This window comes from Microtus pennsylvanicus, chromosome 20 (genome assembly GCF_037038515.1).
Source record: "Microtus pennsylvanicus isolate mMicPen1 chromosome 20, mMicPen1.hap1, whole genome shotgun sequence".
Taxonomy (NCBI): Eukaryota; Metazoa; Chordata; class Mammalia; order Rodentia; family Cricetidae; genus Microtus; species Microtus pennsylvanicus.
This window is the reverse complement of record NC_134598.1, coordinates 12,973,070-12,989,278: the sequence shown is the minus strand read 5'-3', so window position 1 is coordinate 12,989,278 and position 16,209 is coordinate 12,973,070. Positions and strand designations below refer to the sequence as shown.

The 16,209-nt window shown below is 38.0% G+C and overlaps 1 protein-coding gene across 1 annotated transcript in view; it reads left to right on the top strand.

Moving 5' to 3' along the window:
- Nucleotides 1–16,209, top strand: part of Ptprr (protein tyrosine phosphatase receptor type R) — a 227,848-nt gene that overhangs the window by 13,683 nt on the left and 197,956 nt on the right. The window contains exon 2 of the mRNA XM_075954367.1: nt 3,016–3,311. Within this exon, the coding sequence (XP_075810482.1) occupies nt 3,016–3,311 (296 nt within the window). The remainder of the gene's footprint in view (nt 1–3,015; nt 3,312–16,209) is intronic.

Sequence of the window (16,209 nt, the reverse complement as noted above, 5' to 3'; positions counted from 1 at the left end):
TGTCAACATCTCTTCAATATGCTAATTTCAGTTGTTCAGTTGTCTTCTCCAAAGTGGCCAAGGAAAGTTCTTGTTTAAATGCTGAAAGAAAACCATGTCACCACTTAGCTGGACATTTCTATCTGTAATGTTTGATGGCTTCCTTTTCTCCATCCTCTCCACACGGATACAGGCAATCCTAAGCAGGGATATAGTGATACACCATTTCAGTTTGCTTTTCTTGATGATTGCTGATGCGGAAACTGTTTTCACCTTCCTGCCACTCACCTGTATGTCTACTTTAGAGACATAGCTATTGAGGTTCATACCTTTTCCTTGGGGGCAGGGGGTCTGTTTTCTTGCCTTCAAGTTGCCGAAGTTTCGTATTTGTTTTGGATGCTAACGCTAACTCTTCCTATGGTCCGGTGTGTTCCCAAAGTTCCTTTGTTAGAAACTTAATTCCATTGCAATGGTGTTGAGAGGTGGGACCTTTAGGAGCTTGTATGTCATGACAGCTCTACCACATGAATGCATGGTTGCCGTTATCTCAGAAGAGAATTCCATCCAGTGAGCCCTTTCTGTCCCTCTCATCCCTCACCATGGAATAATGCAGAGGGTAGAGTCTTGCTCAAGACAGGGCAAATGGGAGAGAGGAGGAAGATGGGAGGCACCGCAGTGCTATCCTTGACTTGTGAGATGTTTTTATGTACAGCTAATACTTAGAGCTCGTGTCTGTTTCTTCTGTGTCCTGGCACCCTCTGTGGGCTGGCTGGAGATGAATAAAACTAGACATGAGAAGTGCACAGAGCATCCACTTTCTAATGTACTCGACATTCTGTTCCTTTTGCTCCCTTATTCCTGTTCCCTTTTCATATCCCTCAGACTGTTTTGTGCATTGTCCCCAAGTCTTCCAGTTCTGTATAGTACAAAAAGCATACAGCTTATGAGAGGCAGTCAACTCAGACTTCCAACCTGCCATGCCCTTTTAAGTTCTTTGAGATAATTTGATGTTTGATCTTTCCTATGGTCTAGTTGTAACACACTTGGACATAGACCCAGGAGTAGGTATACAATAGTGAGAACCTGTACAGCCATGATAAACATAATTAAGGTTTGATAGCCATTAAATATGAATATAAATGAGTGATAAAGGAATGTGGCACACATATGCAATGGAGCTTTATTCAGTCACACACACACACACACACACACACACACACACACATACACACACAAATGGGTAAAGTCATGTTGTTTGCAGGAGTTCAGATAGAAACTAGTGTCATCCTGCTAAGTGAAAAAAGCCAAATTCATCCATGACTAATCTAGCCACACTTAAGGCCAGGCTCTATGACCAGTAGATGGCCAACACAATTGAACTCAAAGATATTTTCAAATTTTTTTTGTTTCATAATTTGTCTGTGCTTTTTTCCCTTATGGGTCTTTACTTATATATTATGTTTTCCAGTTTTGTGTTTTGTGGGAGTTTTGTGTGCAAATGTTTGTGTATGTGTCTACATTTATTTGTGTTTCTTATGCTTTTTCTTTGGCTCTTCATTTTTTTCTGTTTGACTGTTTTGTCCTATTCTGGTTTGTTATTTTTCTTATTATTTTTTAGATATCTATTTGCTTTCTAATGAGAGCAAACAGAAAAAGAATATATCTGGTCATGGTGCGTATAGCAGCATTATAAAGCAAAACAAGACTCTAGGCAATGCCCTCACTTTGTGAGTTATTGTTTTGCTTTGTTTGCCTTTTGAGACAAGCTGCACCTCACTATGTCCTCAGAATAAATTTACACTTGGACATCCTCACACGTTCTGACCCTGGCCATCATTAGTTTTCCCAAAGCATGCTTAGGCTGTGTGTTCATTAAACAGATTATACTTTTAAATTAGATATGACATCTATATATTACTATGGTCATTGACCAACAAGATCAGTGGTTATTAAATTAAAAGAATATTTGTCTAATAGGAGAAATGGTTAATGTTAATGTACTTGCTAGCATTTAGGCTCAGTTGCTATAACTAAACCATTTAAAATAACAACAGTTATAACAATTGTTTCTCTACTACGTGGAGTCTGAGTTGAAATTAAGAGGTAGCCATTTCGTTCTCCTTCTACCAGACAGCAGAATTCTTCTTTGTCATTGTTCTTTAACATATGGTTTCTAGATCATGATCCCAGTTCATCAACAATATATCTAAGTCATTACCAAAGCTGAAAGCAAAGTTTTATATATTTCTCTTCACATTAATATTTAATCATCTACAAATGGAAATATATTTTCAAGTAGTAGTTAGTGAAGAGAAAGGCTGAGAAATGTATGTAATTTAACAGTATGCTGAGTAATGGTGCTATCAGACAATTAAAAATTATTGCCATGAGCATACTCAGATTTCTGCCTTTGGTTGCCTAAATCTAATCTGCTAAAAAAAACTATAAACATGGGATAAAAATTTGTGCATTAACAATTTATATAAAATAATATATAATATAATTATGTATATATGGTTATCATCAAAATAAGAGAAAGCTTAAGGAACAATATAAATGTTTAGCATTTGAGAAGCAGACACGTCATCCAGATATACAAATCTACATAGTGTTGTAGGAGTACATAAAAGAAGGAAGGGACACCATGGAGTTGCCTCCGTTAGTAAAATACTTGCTGCTCAAGGAAAAGGAGGTGAATTTAAATTCCTGGCACAGCCCTCAAGAGTCAGGAGTGGACGGCATGCCTACAATCATAGCTCTAGGGGGACAGAGGCAGGAAGACCCCTGGTGTTTGCTGGTCTACCAATCTCAATGAATTGATGAGTTTAGGTTCAGTGAGAGATTCTTTCTCAAAAGATGTGGTGGGGAGCTATAGAGGAAGGTACCCAATGTTAACTTTTGGCATCCACAGGTACATGTACGTATATAAATACCCCCCCCCACACACACACACATGCATACCCAAAAAACATAGCTAGTCTACATATTTTTCTGGATATGATCTTTTATTTTCTTTCTGACTCTTATATCTTGTAGGATGTTCTTCAGGAAATAGTGATCACTTCTTGGCTATTCGTCAAAAGAAGAGTTGGAAGCCGGTGTTCATTTATCGCCATTCACAAGATATTGAGAAGAGCCTGGACATAGCTCAAGAGGCATATAAACATAGCTACCATTCCCCTTCTGAAGTTCAAATAAGCAAACGTCACCAAATTGTCAACTCAGCATTTCCTAGACCTGCATATGACCCGTCTCTTAATCTGTTGGCTGCGTCTGGTCAAGATCTTGAAATAGAAAATCTCCCAATTCCAGCAGCAGATGTAATTGTGATGGTGAGTACCAAGTTAACCAGTGTCGCATTGATGCTCATCTTGGTGTTGATCATGATGCTGAGATTGGTGTTAACACTGGAACTGTTGTTCCTTTCTGTGGCTGACATTGAAAGAAAAAACTCATTGTGAATATTTAGCATGGGTCTCAATAATTATTTACCATAGCATTTCTTATTTTCTCTTATTTCTGCTTATTATTTCCTCCCCTCCCCGATGAAATTAGAAAATTTCTCTCTGTCCTATGCTCACCGCCTAATGTATAGTGCATAACAAATATTAACTGAGAACTAAAGATCATTTTCGGAAGCTACAGTTACAGTAGACCATATCCTCTACAGAACCTCCTGCCCTCTGTAAGATAATCTTAAAAGATAGGTCTATTATCAGCTCATGTAAATAAATAGCACTTACCAAAGATTCTCTTGTCCCTTGACTCAAGTTTTAACAAAAGAACAAACAATTAAAGAGAGAGTGCTTGTAAGGAGATTAATAAGTAGTGTTCTGTTGCTAAAGTAAATAACGATGGTTGGGAGGCAGTGATCTATAATAGTTCTAATATCACTGGACGAACATCAACATTTACATGATACAATGATCCTGGTAGACTAGATAACCCAGCCAGAGTTTTTCAATTTGTGAAAGTATTACATGAAAATTTATTGAGGTTAAATCTCTTTGTATACTGTATACTCTCTCATACTGGTGTTATCTATGTTAAAACTGTAACACTTAGAAGCTAAAGCAGGAAAATTGCAATGAGTTTAAAGTCAACCTGGGCTACATAGCAAAAAAAAAATCTCTCAAAATAGTTGATGGCTATACACAATGGACATGAATTGAAATACCATATTGTATTTGGAATTAATTTAAATCCTAATTTTAAAACTATGATAGAAGCAAAACTCCTTCAAATCTGCAACTAAATGTTATTAAATTTCTGTTAAATTTCACGTAATTTAACTCTGGGAGCCAACATAGCTTATGAAACTGTCTACACTGTGACAACTCCCACTCATAGCATGATTAAATTTAACATGCTCTTATTTCTTTTCTTTACTTTTACATAAAAGTTTAGTAAACTTTTTTTTCAGTGTTAGTAATCAAAGACCCATTCATTGGTGTTTTCAATGTGTGTTGAGTATTTATCTAACCCAACTCTCATTTATAATATTTAGAAAAGGAGAGAAATGAGACAGGCTTTGATCCTGCATTAGAAATGTCTGGGGGAAAGATGCCAGTAATAAAAACGACAAATAACAGAAATCGCAAAATGAGACCATAAAGAAGAAGTTTTCATGCAGGTTGCTTGGTCTCCTGTAAGACTTGCCCTTTTCATGACTAACAGATGTGTAGAGGGTGAGAATCATGTACCGTCTGCTGAGGATGAACGATGTTAATGGTGTCTCTGTATCTGGAAATGGCCATCTAATGCTCTTGATTACCATATCCCCATATTCATCAATACTTATGTTACTATGAAGTACAGTTAAAGAAGCTTGATCTGTTTTTTTAATTCCATATACTATCTAGCTAATTTTATATTATAGACAACAAAAAGCACAAATTATGAATTCTGCCGGGTCAGTTCTCTTTGAGGGATTTAAGAAGCCAGGCTTTGTCTCACGATGATACAGGTTGAGTCCTAGCCACACTGATTGCCAGAACCATTTGTGTAAAACTCTTGCACTACTTAGCACATGGTAATTTCCAAGGAAACTGCAGAGCTGGGGTTATTTTCATATAAAGCAATAATATCAGCTTCTTCAAAAACAGAGTGAGACATACACGTAAAAATGAGCAAGTTTGAGAGACATTCTTTACAGAAAAACATTTCAAGAATAGAGCATGAATAATGTAAAAAATATTCAGCAGTTTAATGTTCTTGCTGAGATAGCTTTGTGTTGTGTGTATAAGATTTACATCTATGTGTGTATGTTTAAAGACATCTAAATTGACATAGATACACTGTATGCATATACTGATCTGGACTTTCTTACTTAGGGAGTATTTCAGTAGCACTGATGAATTATTGTGGGGTTTGATATGTGTAATTGAGCAGTACTAATAAGTAGCAGTCCCTTTAACTGAGTGAACAATTGAATTATTTTATTGAAATGTTAAAAGCTGTATACTAAACCTCTAAAAATTATATATAACTTCTAAGAATTCCCAATCAGATGATAAGAATTCTTATCCTCCAATATTTATTGAGTGTTCATCTTTTTTGTTTGAGACAGAATTTCTCTATGTAATAGCCCTAGCTGTCCTGGTACTATCTTTGTAGACCAGGCTAGCCTTGGACTCACAGAAATTCACCTGCCTCTGCCTCCTGAGTGCTGGGTTTAAAGGCATGCGCCATCACCGCCAGGCTGTATTGAGTGCTCTTATTTCTGATGGCATTGATAATCAGGCTTAGACTGAGAAATTTAAGCATAGCCACCCCTCCTGATTTCTAATTAGTACCACAAAGAATGTCTTAAGATATTTGTCCACAAATGAATTTTTTCCTATTTTATCTTTCTTCTGTAATTGAGAAAATCTATAGTTTGTTTGTTCTGTGGAAAAGACAACACAATGGATGCATTTATCCTAAAAATGCTAATTATGTTCCAGAAACTCAGAGAAGATGCTGTTTTTTGCGCAAAGACAATATAGAGGGAAGATGAATGGCCCCAAGTCACTGCTAATGTAAGACATAGTCTTTTGCCAAATGTGCACTAGAAATTCCATAGCTTTTCTCACTAGATATCCAGGATGCTTGTCAGTCCACTGGGCTGCATATCAGGAAGAAGGGACCCCAGAAGCATGAGTGCAGGTAGTGGGATGGCGTTAGGTTTAGGTTTTTCCAGCTAGGCATATGTTATTGAATGGAAAATAGCTTGACCTGGCCAAAAGGCTGAGAAAATTGGGAGCAAGTCCCTCTTTGGAATACATGGCTGTGGGCTATTATAGCACCAGTGGGAAGAGTTGTGGGTAGGGAGGCTGCAGCCTATTTCACAGGGTAGGCATGATGTAAGGAAAGAGCAAGAAGGTAGGGAAGCAATGGAAGTGAGAAGAAGGAAGAATGGTATGTGGGGAGAATTTCTATAACACACAAGAATCTCCGGAAGCCAAAATGGTCTCTATGAGATTGCTAGAATCCTGTGGTTTCTTTCTCAGATAACACTTACCAAGACCAGCACTCAGGTGGACTTTCTACTGTTTTTTTTTCTTTTAGTATATTTTGATTGTTCTTTGGAAATTTCACACACACATACACACACACACAATTTGACTTTGTCTACCCCATATTTTCTTTCCAATTTTCCTATGGATACCTCGCCCCAAACATTCTCCTGACAATTCTTGTCTATGTTTTCTAATTTCATTTTCAATTTTTAGCCCACTGAGTCCAATCAGGGGAGTTCATGTGCACGTGGCTGTGAAGGCATCCACTAGGGCATGGGCTACCTACAGTGGCCAGTCCCCAAAGACAAGTGACTCTCTCACCCCTTAGAAGCCATCAGCTCTTGAAGTGAGGTCCCCAGCACTGACACCACCATCACTGTGTTTGACTTTTTAACTGGCCTGCTGTGTAGTGTAGGTCCTGTGTATAAGTAACTCCAGCTGCTGTGGGTTCACTGTGCAACAGCCATGACAAATCCAGAAGATGAAATTCCTCAGTAGTCCTCTTGATATCCCTGGATCCTTTGTGGACGGTGGCGGGTTGATATCTGTGACTAAACACTATCAGTCACTTAGAAAAGTTAAAAACTCAGCTCTTTGAAAAGTTAAAAGGTTTTATTGTTTTATTTTTGGTAATAGGCATGCCATTTGAAGCCTTTGTTACGCTGAGATATGTTTCTTATAGTCCAAGTTTCCTTAGGTCTTTTAATATGAAAGGATGCTGCATTTTGACAAAGGCCTTTTGTTTCTGTTGAGACTACTAAGTGATTTCTGTCCTTGAGTCCAGTTACATAATTTATAACAATTACTGATTAACATATATTGAACCATCCCACATCTCTGGAATGCACGTAGCTTGATCGTGGTGAATGGCCTTTTTGATGTGCTCCTGAATTTGGTTTGCAAGTATTTTGTTGGAAAAAAAAATTGCTTTTAAATGCACCAATGAAATTGTAGCTTTCTTTTTGTGCTTTATGTGTCTTTATGTGCTGTATGACCACCGTTACAAATACTCTTTTAAGAAATTTAAGTTACAGAATTTCTGAGAAGTTTGAATAACTGGCTTTCATTGACATCTGGACCCTGTGATTTGAGGCTCACCTCTGATCATTCTCCTTCAGACTCGCTTGCAAGGCTTATCTTGTAAAGAAATCCTTAGGTGTGATATGAAACTATCATTATGGCTTTACTACAGGAAATAAATTTTGTAACATTTGCCATGTTGTGTGACAAAGAAAATAATTCTATCTTTTTCAATGGGCAAATTGACTTAATCAGAATTTTATACCTGTGCAGTGAACATTCCAGAAGATAGGCTTAATGTCTGTCTGGACTGGCTGAAATTCCTCTATGTCAAGATACATATTTTCTTTCAATTGACCAACAATCCAACCCGAACTAATATTATGTAATGATTCAAGTACATATACTTTTGTAGGACATCACACTTCATGTATGGTTGAATCCAGGGCTGAAGGGATGGGATGAATGTCCAGCCCAGCCTTCCCTGGAGTAGCCTATGCCCAGAATAATTATCTTCTTTCTTTTAAATAGCTTAAGCTTTGTCCCTGCAGACTCATACTTAGGCAAGTGAAATGTCTCACAGCTTTCAATAGTACCTTGGGCATCTTCTGATCTTGGAGAATTTGACACTGGATGACAATAGTGAACTCATCACATCACCTCAATCCATAGATAGGCTCTACTCCCAGCCTATCTATCTAAAAGCCTAGAAGCCACACATGGGAGGGGATGGTGCTTGTGATAAAATGTGGACACTATTAAAACAGCAAAGGTGGAACATACCCCACAAATAGTTCAGTGTGTGGTAATACAGATAATATGAGTTTCTATTTTTTTTACTTTTTGATATTATAATATAGTTACATCCTTCCCATTCCTTTTTTTTCTTCCTTAAATCCTTCCATATACCCATTTTTGCTCTCTTTCAAATTCATAGCTACATTTTCATTAATGAAATTGGGTTGTGGGGGGGGGTCCTAAACACATAAATGCAACCTTGTCAGTCTATATAATGTCCCTTGTGTGTATGTATGTGTCTTTAGGGATGACCAGATGGTGTTTGATAACCAGTTGCTGTGCCTCTCCCCAGGGAAAACTATCCCCCCCCCCATAATTCCTTCATTTCCTGTAGTTCTTGTGTAGGGTTGATGCCTCAGGGACTTTCTTCTGTCCACATTGACATGTTAGTATGTCAATTACTGTTGCCCTTGTTCAGCTCATGTAAAAGTTGTCATGTTGGTGAGACTTTATAGGGGTAGCTTCTGACACTCCTAGAAGACACAATTCTACAACAAATTATCCAGTCCTCTGGCTCTGACAATCTTTGTCAATGTTCCCTAAGCCCTAAGTGCAGAAATTTTATGATCTCACAGAGTACCCTGGAAGATACACTGAAAACAGACAGACTCAGAACTTTAGTCCCAGGGACGATTTCTACACAAGACAGATGACAAAGTTCACCCTGAAAACTCAGCAACAATTCTTCACAGAGAGAATAAATCCACTCTGGTGTAGGAATAAGGTAAGGGGCTGAGAATGTGTGCCAACATCAGGTCTGTTTGCTAATGACAAGGGCTGTGTTTTTAGCTTAACCTGTTAAGACTGTTACATTATATTCCACATTCATGAAACTTCCTTTAGCCTATGTATTTCATGATGCCAAATAAATTTAGGGTTGGAAGCAACAGGGCTCAGGGAGTAGGGGAAACAAAGATCAGGGCTTGTTCCTGAGTTAAGAGTAGGCAAATCTGTGAAAAAGTTTGATCCAAATACAGGGCCTACTTGTATCTGCGACAAAAGGGATCGTAGAACCGAAAGCAGTGAGCGTGTACCTCCACCCCTCACCCAGAAGCTATCTCCAATTGAAAACCTGGCAAATGAAAACTGGGTTTTCTCCAAGGGAGTTGTACTTGGGAAACAAACTAAACTTAAGGATAGACCTCATGTCCAGCACCAGATGACCAAAGAAACCAAACTCAGCTGCATCTTTGGTGGCTCCTTGTCTTGCAATATGGTATCAGAGACTGTTCCTTTTTTCAAAAAAAAATTTTTTATTATGATTTTTCCTTCTCTCTTCTTGCCCTACACACACACACACACACACACACACACACACACACACACGTGGTGGCTACAAGTTTAGTGTTTTTATGGGATTCCTGAGTGTGGAAATGAGTGGATCTCTGACTCTTGTGCCTCCTCTTGGGCTCTTTTCCTTCTGTTTGTTTTCTTCTATTCCAATGTGTTTGTTAGTTTTTGCCTTATCTTATTTTATCATCCCTTGACCTGTTTGTTTTCTAGTGAGATAGAAAGGGGGTGGATCGGGATTGGAGACGGCGTGGGGAAGAACTGGCAGGAATAGAGGGAGGGGGGAAACATAATCAGGATAAAAATTTGTCTTTCGAGAGACAAAAATCTATTTTCAATAGAAAGAATGATGTAAATATTACCTAATTGTTACAGCAAAACTGTAGCAATAATAAAACAATTGCCATTGTTCTCCAGTTTAGCCTTTTTTCCTCTTTCCCTTAGGCTACTGTAACATCCTGGTGAAAGTCACTGAACATTCACTCTTCAGTCATTAGATTGTGCCACATTCACACACATACGCACACCCCCCACACACACACATTCACTACCCTCACACACAAACACGAACACATACACGTAGACACTACACACACATCGCCAGTGAAATAAAGTTCAAGCGCATTGCCATGTTTGGTTTCATATGACCTGGGGTCCTTGATTGCCTAAGCTCAGCCCACCAAGTCTGTGGTTTGGGGAAGAGTCCCAGGAATCTGTGAATTCAAGCATTTTGGAGATTCTGGTAACTTGGGGCAGCTGGGAAGTATCACATGCCATGACACTCATGCCTGCGTCTCTGTGTTCTTCTCTCCCTCTGTACAAACTGCTCTGGTATTCTTTTTGCCCTTTTGCAAACCTGCTTCTAGGTCTGGAGCTCGGTCTTTGGTAGTCTCCCTCCTAGAAAGCATTTCCTAAAAATATTGGTCTAGGATAAAGTGGACGATCAATAAAAGTGTTCGGTTTCATGCATGACAAATATCAGCATGCAGTTCTTATGGACAATGAGGTTAAGAGTGACTTTTAAAGTCACATCTTTTACCTTTATCATAAATTTCTGCTAATTTATTTTATTATGTAAATTTTAAACAGACATCTTGGATCATTTTTAGGTACAGAAAGGTATGAAAGAATATAAAAACTCAGACCATATCTCATTATTAAGAAAAGGGACTATCTTATATCTTTGTGAGAATGTTGCAAATTATTTTATTTAAAATAAAAGCTTCCAACGATACCCTTCTCTACTTTCCTGCATAACTTTAATTTTATGGTATCTCTGACCATCTAGTTAATACTTTTTATGTCACTTAATTCTGCGACCAAAATATGTCTTCGAAAATGTTGGATTTTTCCATCTCATTCCTTCCATATCTCCAGTGTCTATTCAAGTAACTGGCCCATAGTAGGGGCTTAAACATTGACTAGTGGATGAAAAATGAACTGGCAACAAAAGGTGAACAATTGGAAAGGTTGTAAGTAAATTATTTTATCAAGAAAACAAGATCATTTTTAGTACTTAATCACCGACCACCATAGGCTTCTTAAACATATTTTATTACACATATGTGCACGTGTCAGGGGCAAGAATGCCACAGCAGGCCTCTGGAGGACAAAGGATAACCTTGTGGCTATGGTTCTTTCTTTCCACCTTTATATGGCTTCAGGGATGAAGATCAGGAGCCCAGACATGCACAGCAATAGCTTTCTCTACTGAGGCGCTTCAATGGCTCCTTCAACATGTGGTCTCTCTTTTATATTTTTTCTCCCCACTTCAAGTAGAAGCTAAGACCATCAACCCTCCCCTTTTTAATATCTGTAACAGCTGAAAAGATGAATGCAAAATAAGCGTTTGGTGGACTGCTTAGCTCGTTTCCAGAATTCACAGCTACTGGACTTGATCCATAGAGGATGAAAAACAAAACAGTGTCAGATTTTAGTTCTGAAAAGGTCTAGAAATAGAAATTCGCTTCAGAAATGCGGTTCAACATTTGCTCTTAGTCTAAAGTCAATGCTTTCGATTAAATTTTAAGCTCTTACATAACCATCTCCATCTTGATCCCCAATCTTTGCATTTTGTAAAGCTGTCTGCTCAGATATCCACAGATACTACGATATCCTTACAGAACAGTCTCAAAGGAGAAAGCTCCCTCCTCGAGCTTGGCATCCCGGCAGTCACACTGTCAGCGTCTGTTGCTTTTCTCCATTTCTGATTATTAAAGGGGCAAGGAGGATCTGGAACAATTTTTGAAAACGTTCGATGCTAAGCTTCGGCAATGATGTTAGCACACTGGACTCCTCGTCGCATCTGCTTGTTTTGGATCATACAAACTCAATATTAGGATGACTGAAGTCTTGGGAGAGTTGGTGCAATCGTTTATCACACGAAAGAGAAAGCTCACTCTCTAACTGTACTGAGTTCCCTTATGGACTGAGAATAAACTCACAATATGTTGCCCCAATCACAAAAAGCGAATGTGTGTGTGTATGTGTGTGTGTGTGTGTATGTGTATTGTGTTCATGAAGGTATGGAATATTTAGAAAACAAAAAAAGAGGATTAAAAAATTTCTAAAGATTTAAAAATTATTCTCACACAGAGATAAAGATGAATATACATATTTTCATACATATAAATAAATTATTTTAATACATTTATGACCTCTGATAGATAAAATTTGGGGGTTTTGCTTAATATCATAGGTGCCTTTCTAAGTCATCGTTTCTGGCAACTGATTAAAAAGTTCACGATTGCATTACTTTCTCATTTCTTATGACAAAACACGTGGCAAAAACAAGTAAGGAAAGATTTAACTTTGTGTCACAGTTAGGCTGGAGAGTTGATTAGGGTGGGGGAGTCCCCGGGATGGAATGTGAAGCAGCTGCTCCCGTCACACACACAGGCAGGAGGCAGAGTGAGAAAAGCCCTGGGCTCCGTATTCTTTCTCCTTTGGATTCCCTCCAGAACCCCGACCCATGGAATGATGCCACTCACCTTCATGGAGAGTCTTTCATTTTCAGTTACCCCGTTTTGGAAGTGTGTTTCCATGGTGATTTTAAATCCAGCCAAATTTTCAGTGAAGGTTAAACATGAGAGTTGTATAGTAGCATTGAATGCACTGACATTCACAACATATTCTCTGACTTAAATCAGATACCCCCAAAAAGGAATAATAGGAATGAAATGTATGATTAATATAGAGCTCTCTCTATATAAACTGTGAAGTCCTTATTGTGCATATCTGATGAGCTTATCTGAGGGAAGGGTACAAGGTGGTAAAGACACAATAAATAATAACAACATAACTATGTACCTACACTCTCCCATGCAAAAGAGATTGAAATACTGGATAGTGGATAATGCAACTGAGATTCAAACTAACAGAAAATTAATCTAGGACCTCGAGCTCCTAAACATTGGGGGATACAAAGCGTCCTTGGGCCAGGGGTTCAGGAAAAGATTTTAGAAAATTATGACGGACATTTTCCAACCATCTTCCTAGTCGCTATGGAAGAGTAGGGGTGTTATCAAGAGGCAAGCTCTCTTACAAAGGCAAGACTGACTTCTTCACCTTTTTATGCATTGCTTCCCTCCAAAGTGCTTAATATAATCAGGGCAGATCTTCTGGTTATTTTTTGCCCTGTAGTGTTGTTGGTGCTCTAGAAACTATGAGAACCTAGATGATGGAAGATCAGCAGGCACAGAGGGATGTAAGGCGTGGATAATAATCATTACCTCGTGTATTTATCATTATTTGTTATAACAACTGATGCAGTTTAGTGAGTCTGGAGCCCAGCAATAATAGAGAAAGGCACTTGTCCTAAAGGAAACACCTGCCAGGAGGAACAGACCAATGTGGAAATTGAATAGAAAAGCTTTTAGATGGGGCTCTCTTCACTTTCTCCTATGGGGGAAACAATTGGATTTTAATTTAATTATTAGAGTTTGTAAAGAAAGATGTTGATGTCAGTGGTCAAATGACAGAGCAAAGCCATCAAGCCAAGGTAAGGAATATTGGTGACAGAATTATCTTTATAAACCAGACACCATATCCAGCCCCCTACACAAAGCTATCACAAAGCCATGACAATTGTTGGGTGCTTCAGAAAAGAGGCTGGGCATGGGCACATACTTGACAATCCTATATCTAGAAAGACAGAGGCAAAGAAAGAAAAAGAAATGATGAAAGGAAATAAGAAACCAGAAGAGAAAAAAAGAAAATAATAGAGAAAGGTTGAAAATGTTTATTTACCAATTTCCTATGAACTAAGAAGAAATTTTTTTCTTGGACTATTTATATAAATTACTTTCAAATCATTTGGTTCTTTTCACTGCTGAATCTACCTATTGGGTCAAAATGGCTTCAGAAATAAAAAATTATGTCTTTTGTCATTTATAATTGTCTTTTCATACAAGAGATTAGCAGTAATCTTAAAATTTAGATATTTTCCACATTTTTGCTTTTTGAAAGACGAAAGTCTAATTTGGTCAGTGTTTCTATCCCATGTTGTTTCCTTTTTTATACAGCTGCCATAATTTGACTTTTTAAAATCAGGAAAAGGAGAGGAAAGGCCAAGTCCATACTTTCAATCTAGCCTACATTTCACAAGTCTCTTTGAACTGCTACAATGGGACACGAAAGAAGAACTTCAAATAGAGAAAGGACGGAACAAAGAGTTCCCCTCTGAGGGATAGGTCAAATGTTCACGGGCAGAGTTCATGATTACAAAAATCCACTCTGCAAAAAGAATTCCAGAGTCAACTGACGAGAATTCCAGAACTCTGGGCTTATATATCAGCATAGCATGGCTGTGGGTTTCCTGGACCATGTGCGTTAGACATAACCAAATAACTATACAGAATAGATTAGGGATCCAAGTATATTTGGGTACCTCTAGTCCACAGAATTTTCTAAGTATTCCGTGCCCAATTTCCAACCCAGAGAAGATTTTTTTTCTTTCTTACATGAAAACATGAACTGGTATTGGTGTGTTCACTCCAGAAGTTCAGGATGTTTCTTTGCATTTTAAACCATTTACTTGATCTCTTTCTCTTTTTAAAGATGCTCTGTGTTTTAAAAACTGAGTACCAGATAGTGAATAGCACAACTAAACTTGAATGAGCTGATAGGCAAGGCTTTGGATTTAAGTTTTCAAAAACAGCAATCATCCGTTACAGGCAAATGAATAAAGAATTTTTCATGTGTGACAAGGATTGTTATCATCTATATCTTAAGACTAGTTTTTATGAAATAAAACCTGTAGCTATCTAAATGATGGAAACAGACAAGTAAAAGATGGTATATTTCTGCTAAGAAACATAAAATAAGCCATGGAGACTGGAGACTCATTAGTTGTATCTGCAACTGAATTCGAGGGCAGCCTGGTCTACAAGTTGAGTTTAGGACAGCCAGCGCTACATAGAGAAACCCTGTCCTGAAGAACAATGAAAGAAAAAAAAGAATTAGAAAGGTTTGAATGGAGACCCAAACCATGCTCCTTGAAAGATTCATTAAAAATAATACCAAATGCCTTGCACATTATACTTTGCCAAATACACTTCAGAGATACAGTAGCAAACCATGTAAACAAGAGCACTGAAGCTCTGTTCCCTGAGGGTGATGGGGAAACAGACAATCAAATGCAAGCAAATGAGACAAAAAATCTCTGCTGGTGCTATGGAAAAAACAAGACAAAGCGATAGGCCGGGAGAGAGTGGTGGGGATTGTACTATGTCGGGTAATGAGAGTTTCTGTTGAGTATTCGAGGATGTTTGGGGATTGAATCCAGGTGCAACTGCTCAACAGAAGCCATGTGGTAGGCTAGCTTTGGAGTCAGCAGAACTGTTAGAATTCGGCCTCACTAATTATTCCTTTCTGTGACTTGTTTAACATCTCTTATTTTAGTTTCTCTATTTGTGAACAGAAAAAAAAGGTACTAACGAAAGTCATCCTGTTGAATTGTTCAGCACAGTACCTAACATTTAATGAGATCCTTATGAAAACTATTCTTGTCAGCATTATATGCCGCAATGGAAAAATAGGTCTTTCCTATCTCAATTCAAGCAACAGTTGTATTTCTCTTGAACCACGGGTTACCTTATAATCATGTCTTTAAAATGCTGCAGGTCATGCTTTGCTCTTTCTCTCAACTGCTGAGGAGCTGAAAGCCAAATCTGTGGTCAACTACTAACAAATGTAGAAAACTTTACAGGGTGCCTGATTTATTCTGTGAACCAACTTCCTGCTTGGCTGGATGTTTTCTTTTCTTCAATCATTGACTTCTAATTCAATTTCCTCATTTCCTGGCTTTTTATTCAATTTCATTTTGTATTACATATGCCTATGAATCATTTGTAACATGTTCTGTCTAAACAAAAAAGTCATCACAACAAAACAGCAATCAGGATGAAAAGTTGAGTGTGAATGTCACCCGACACAAAAACTTTCACAAGGAGAACTCGTTACTCATTGGAGACAAAAAAAAAATAAGAAAATATCAGAGAAAACTCACATAGATAATAATGTGTTCAGTTTATGGCTCAGTAGGCTTCAGCTTCAACCCAATTCCAAAGTCCCTTCGTGGCCAATGTAAGCAACTTGAAACAGTCAAAACAGACCAAGTTTA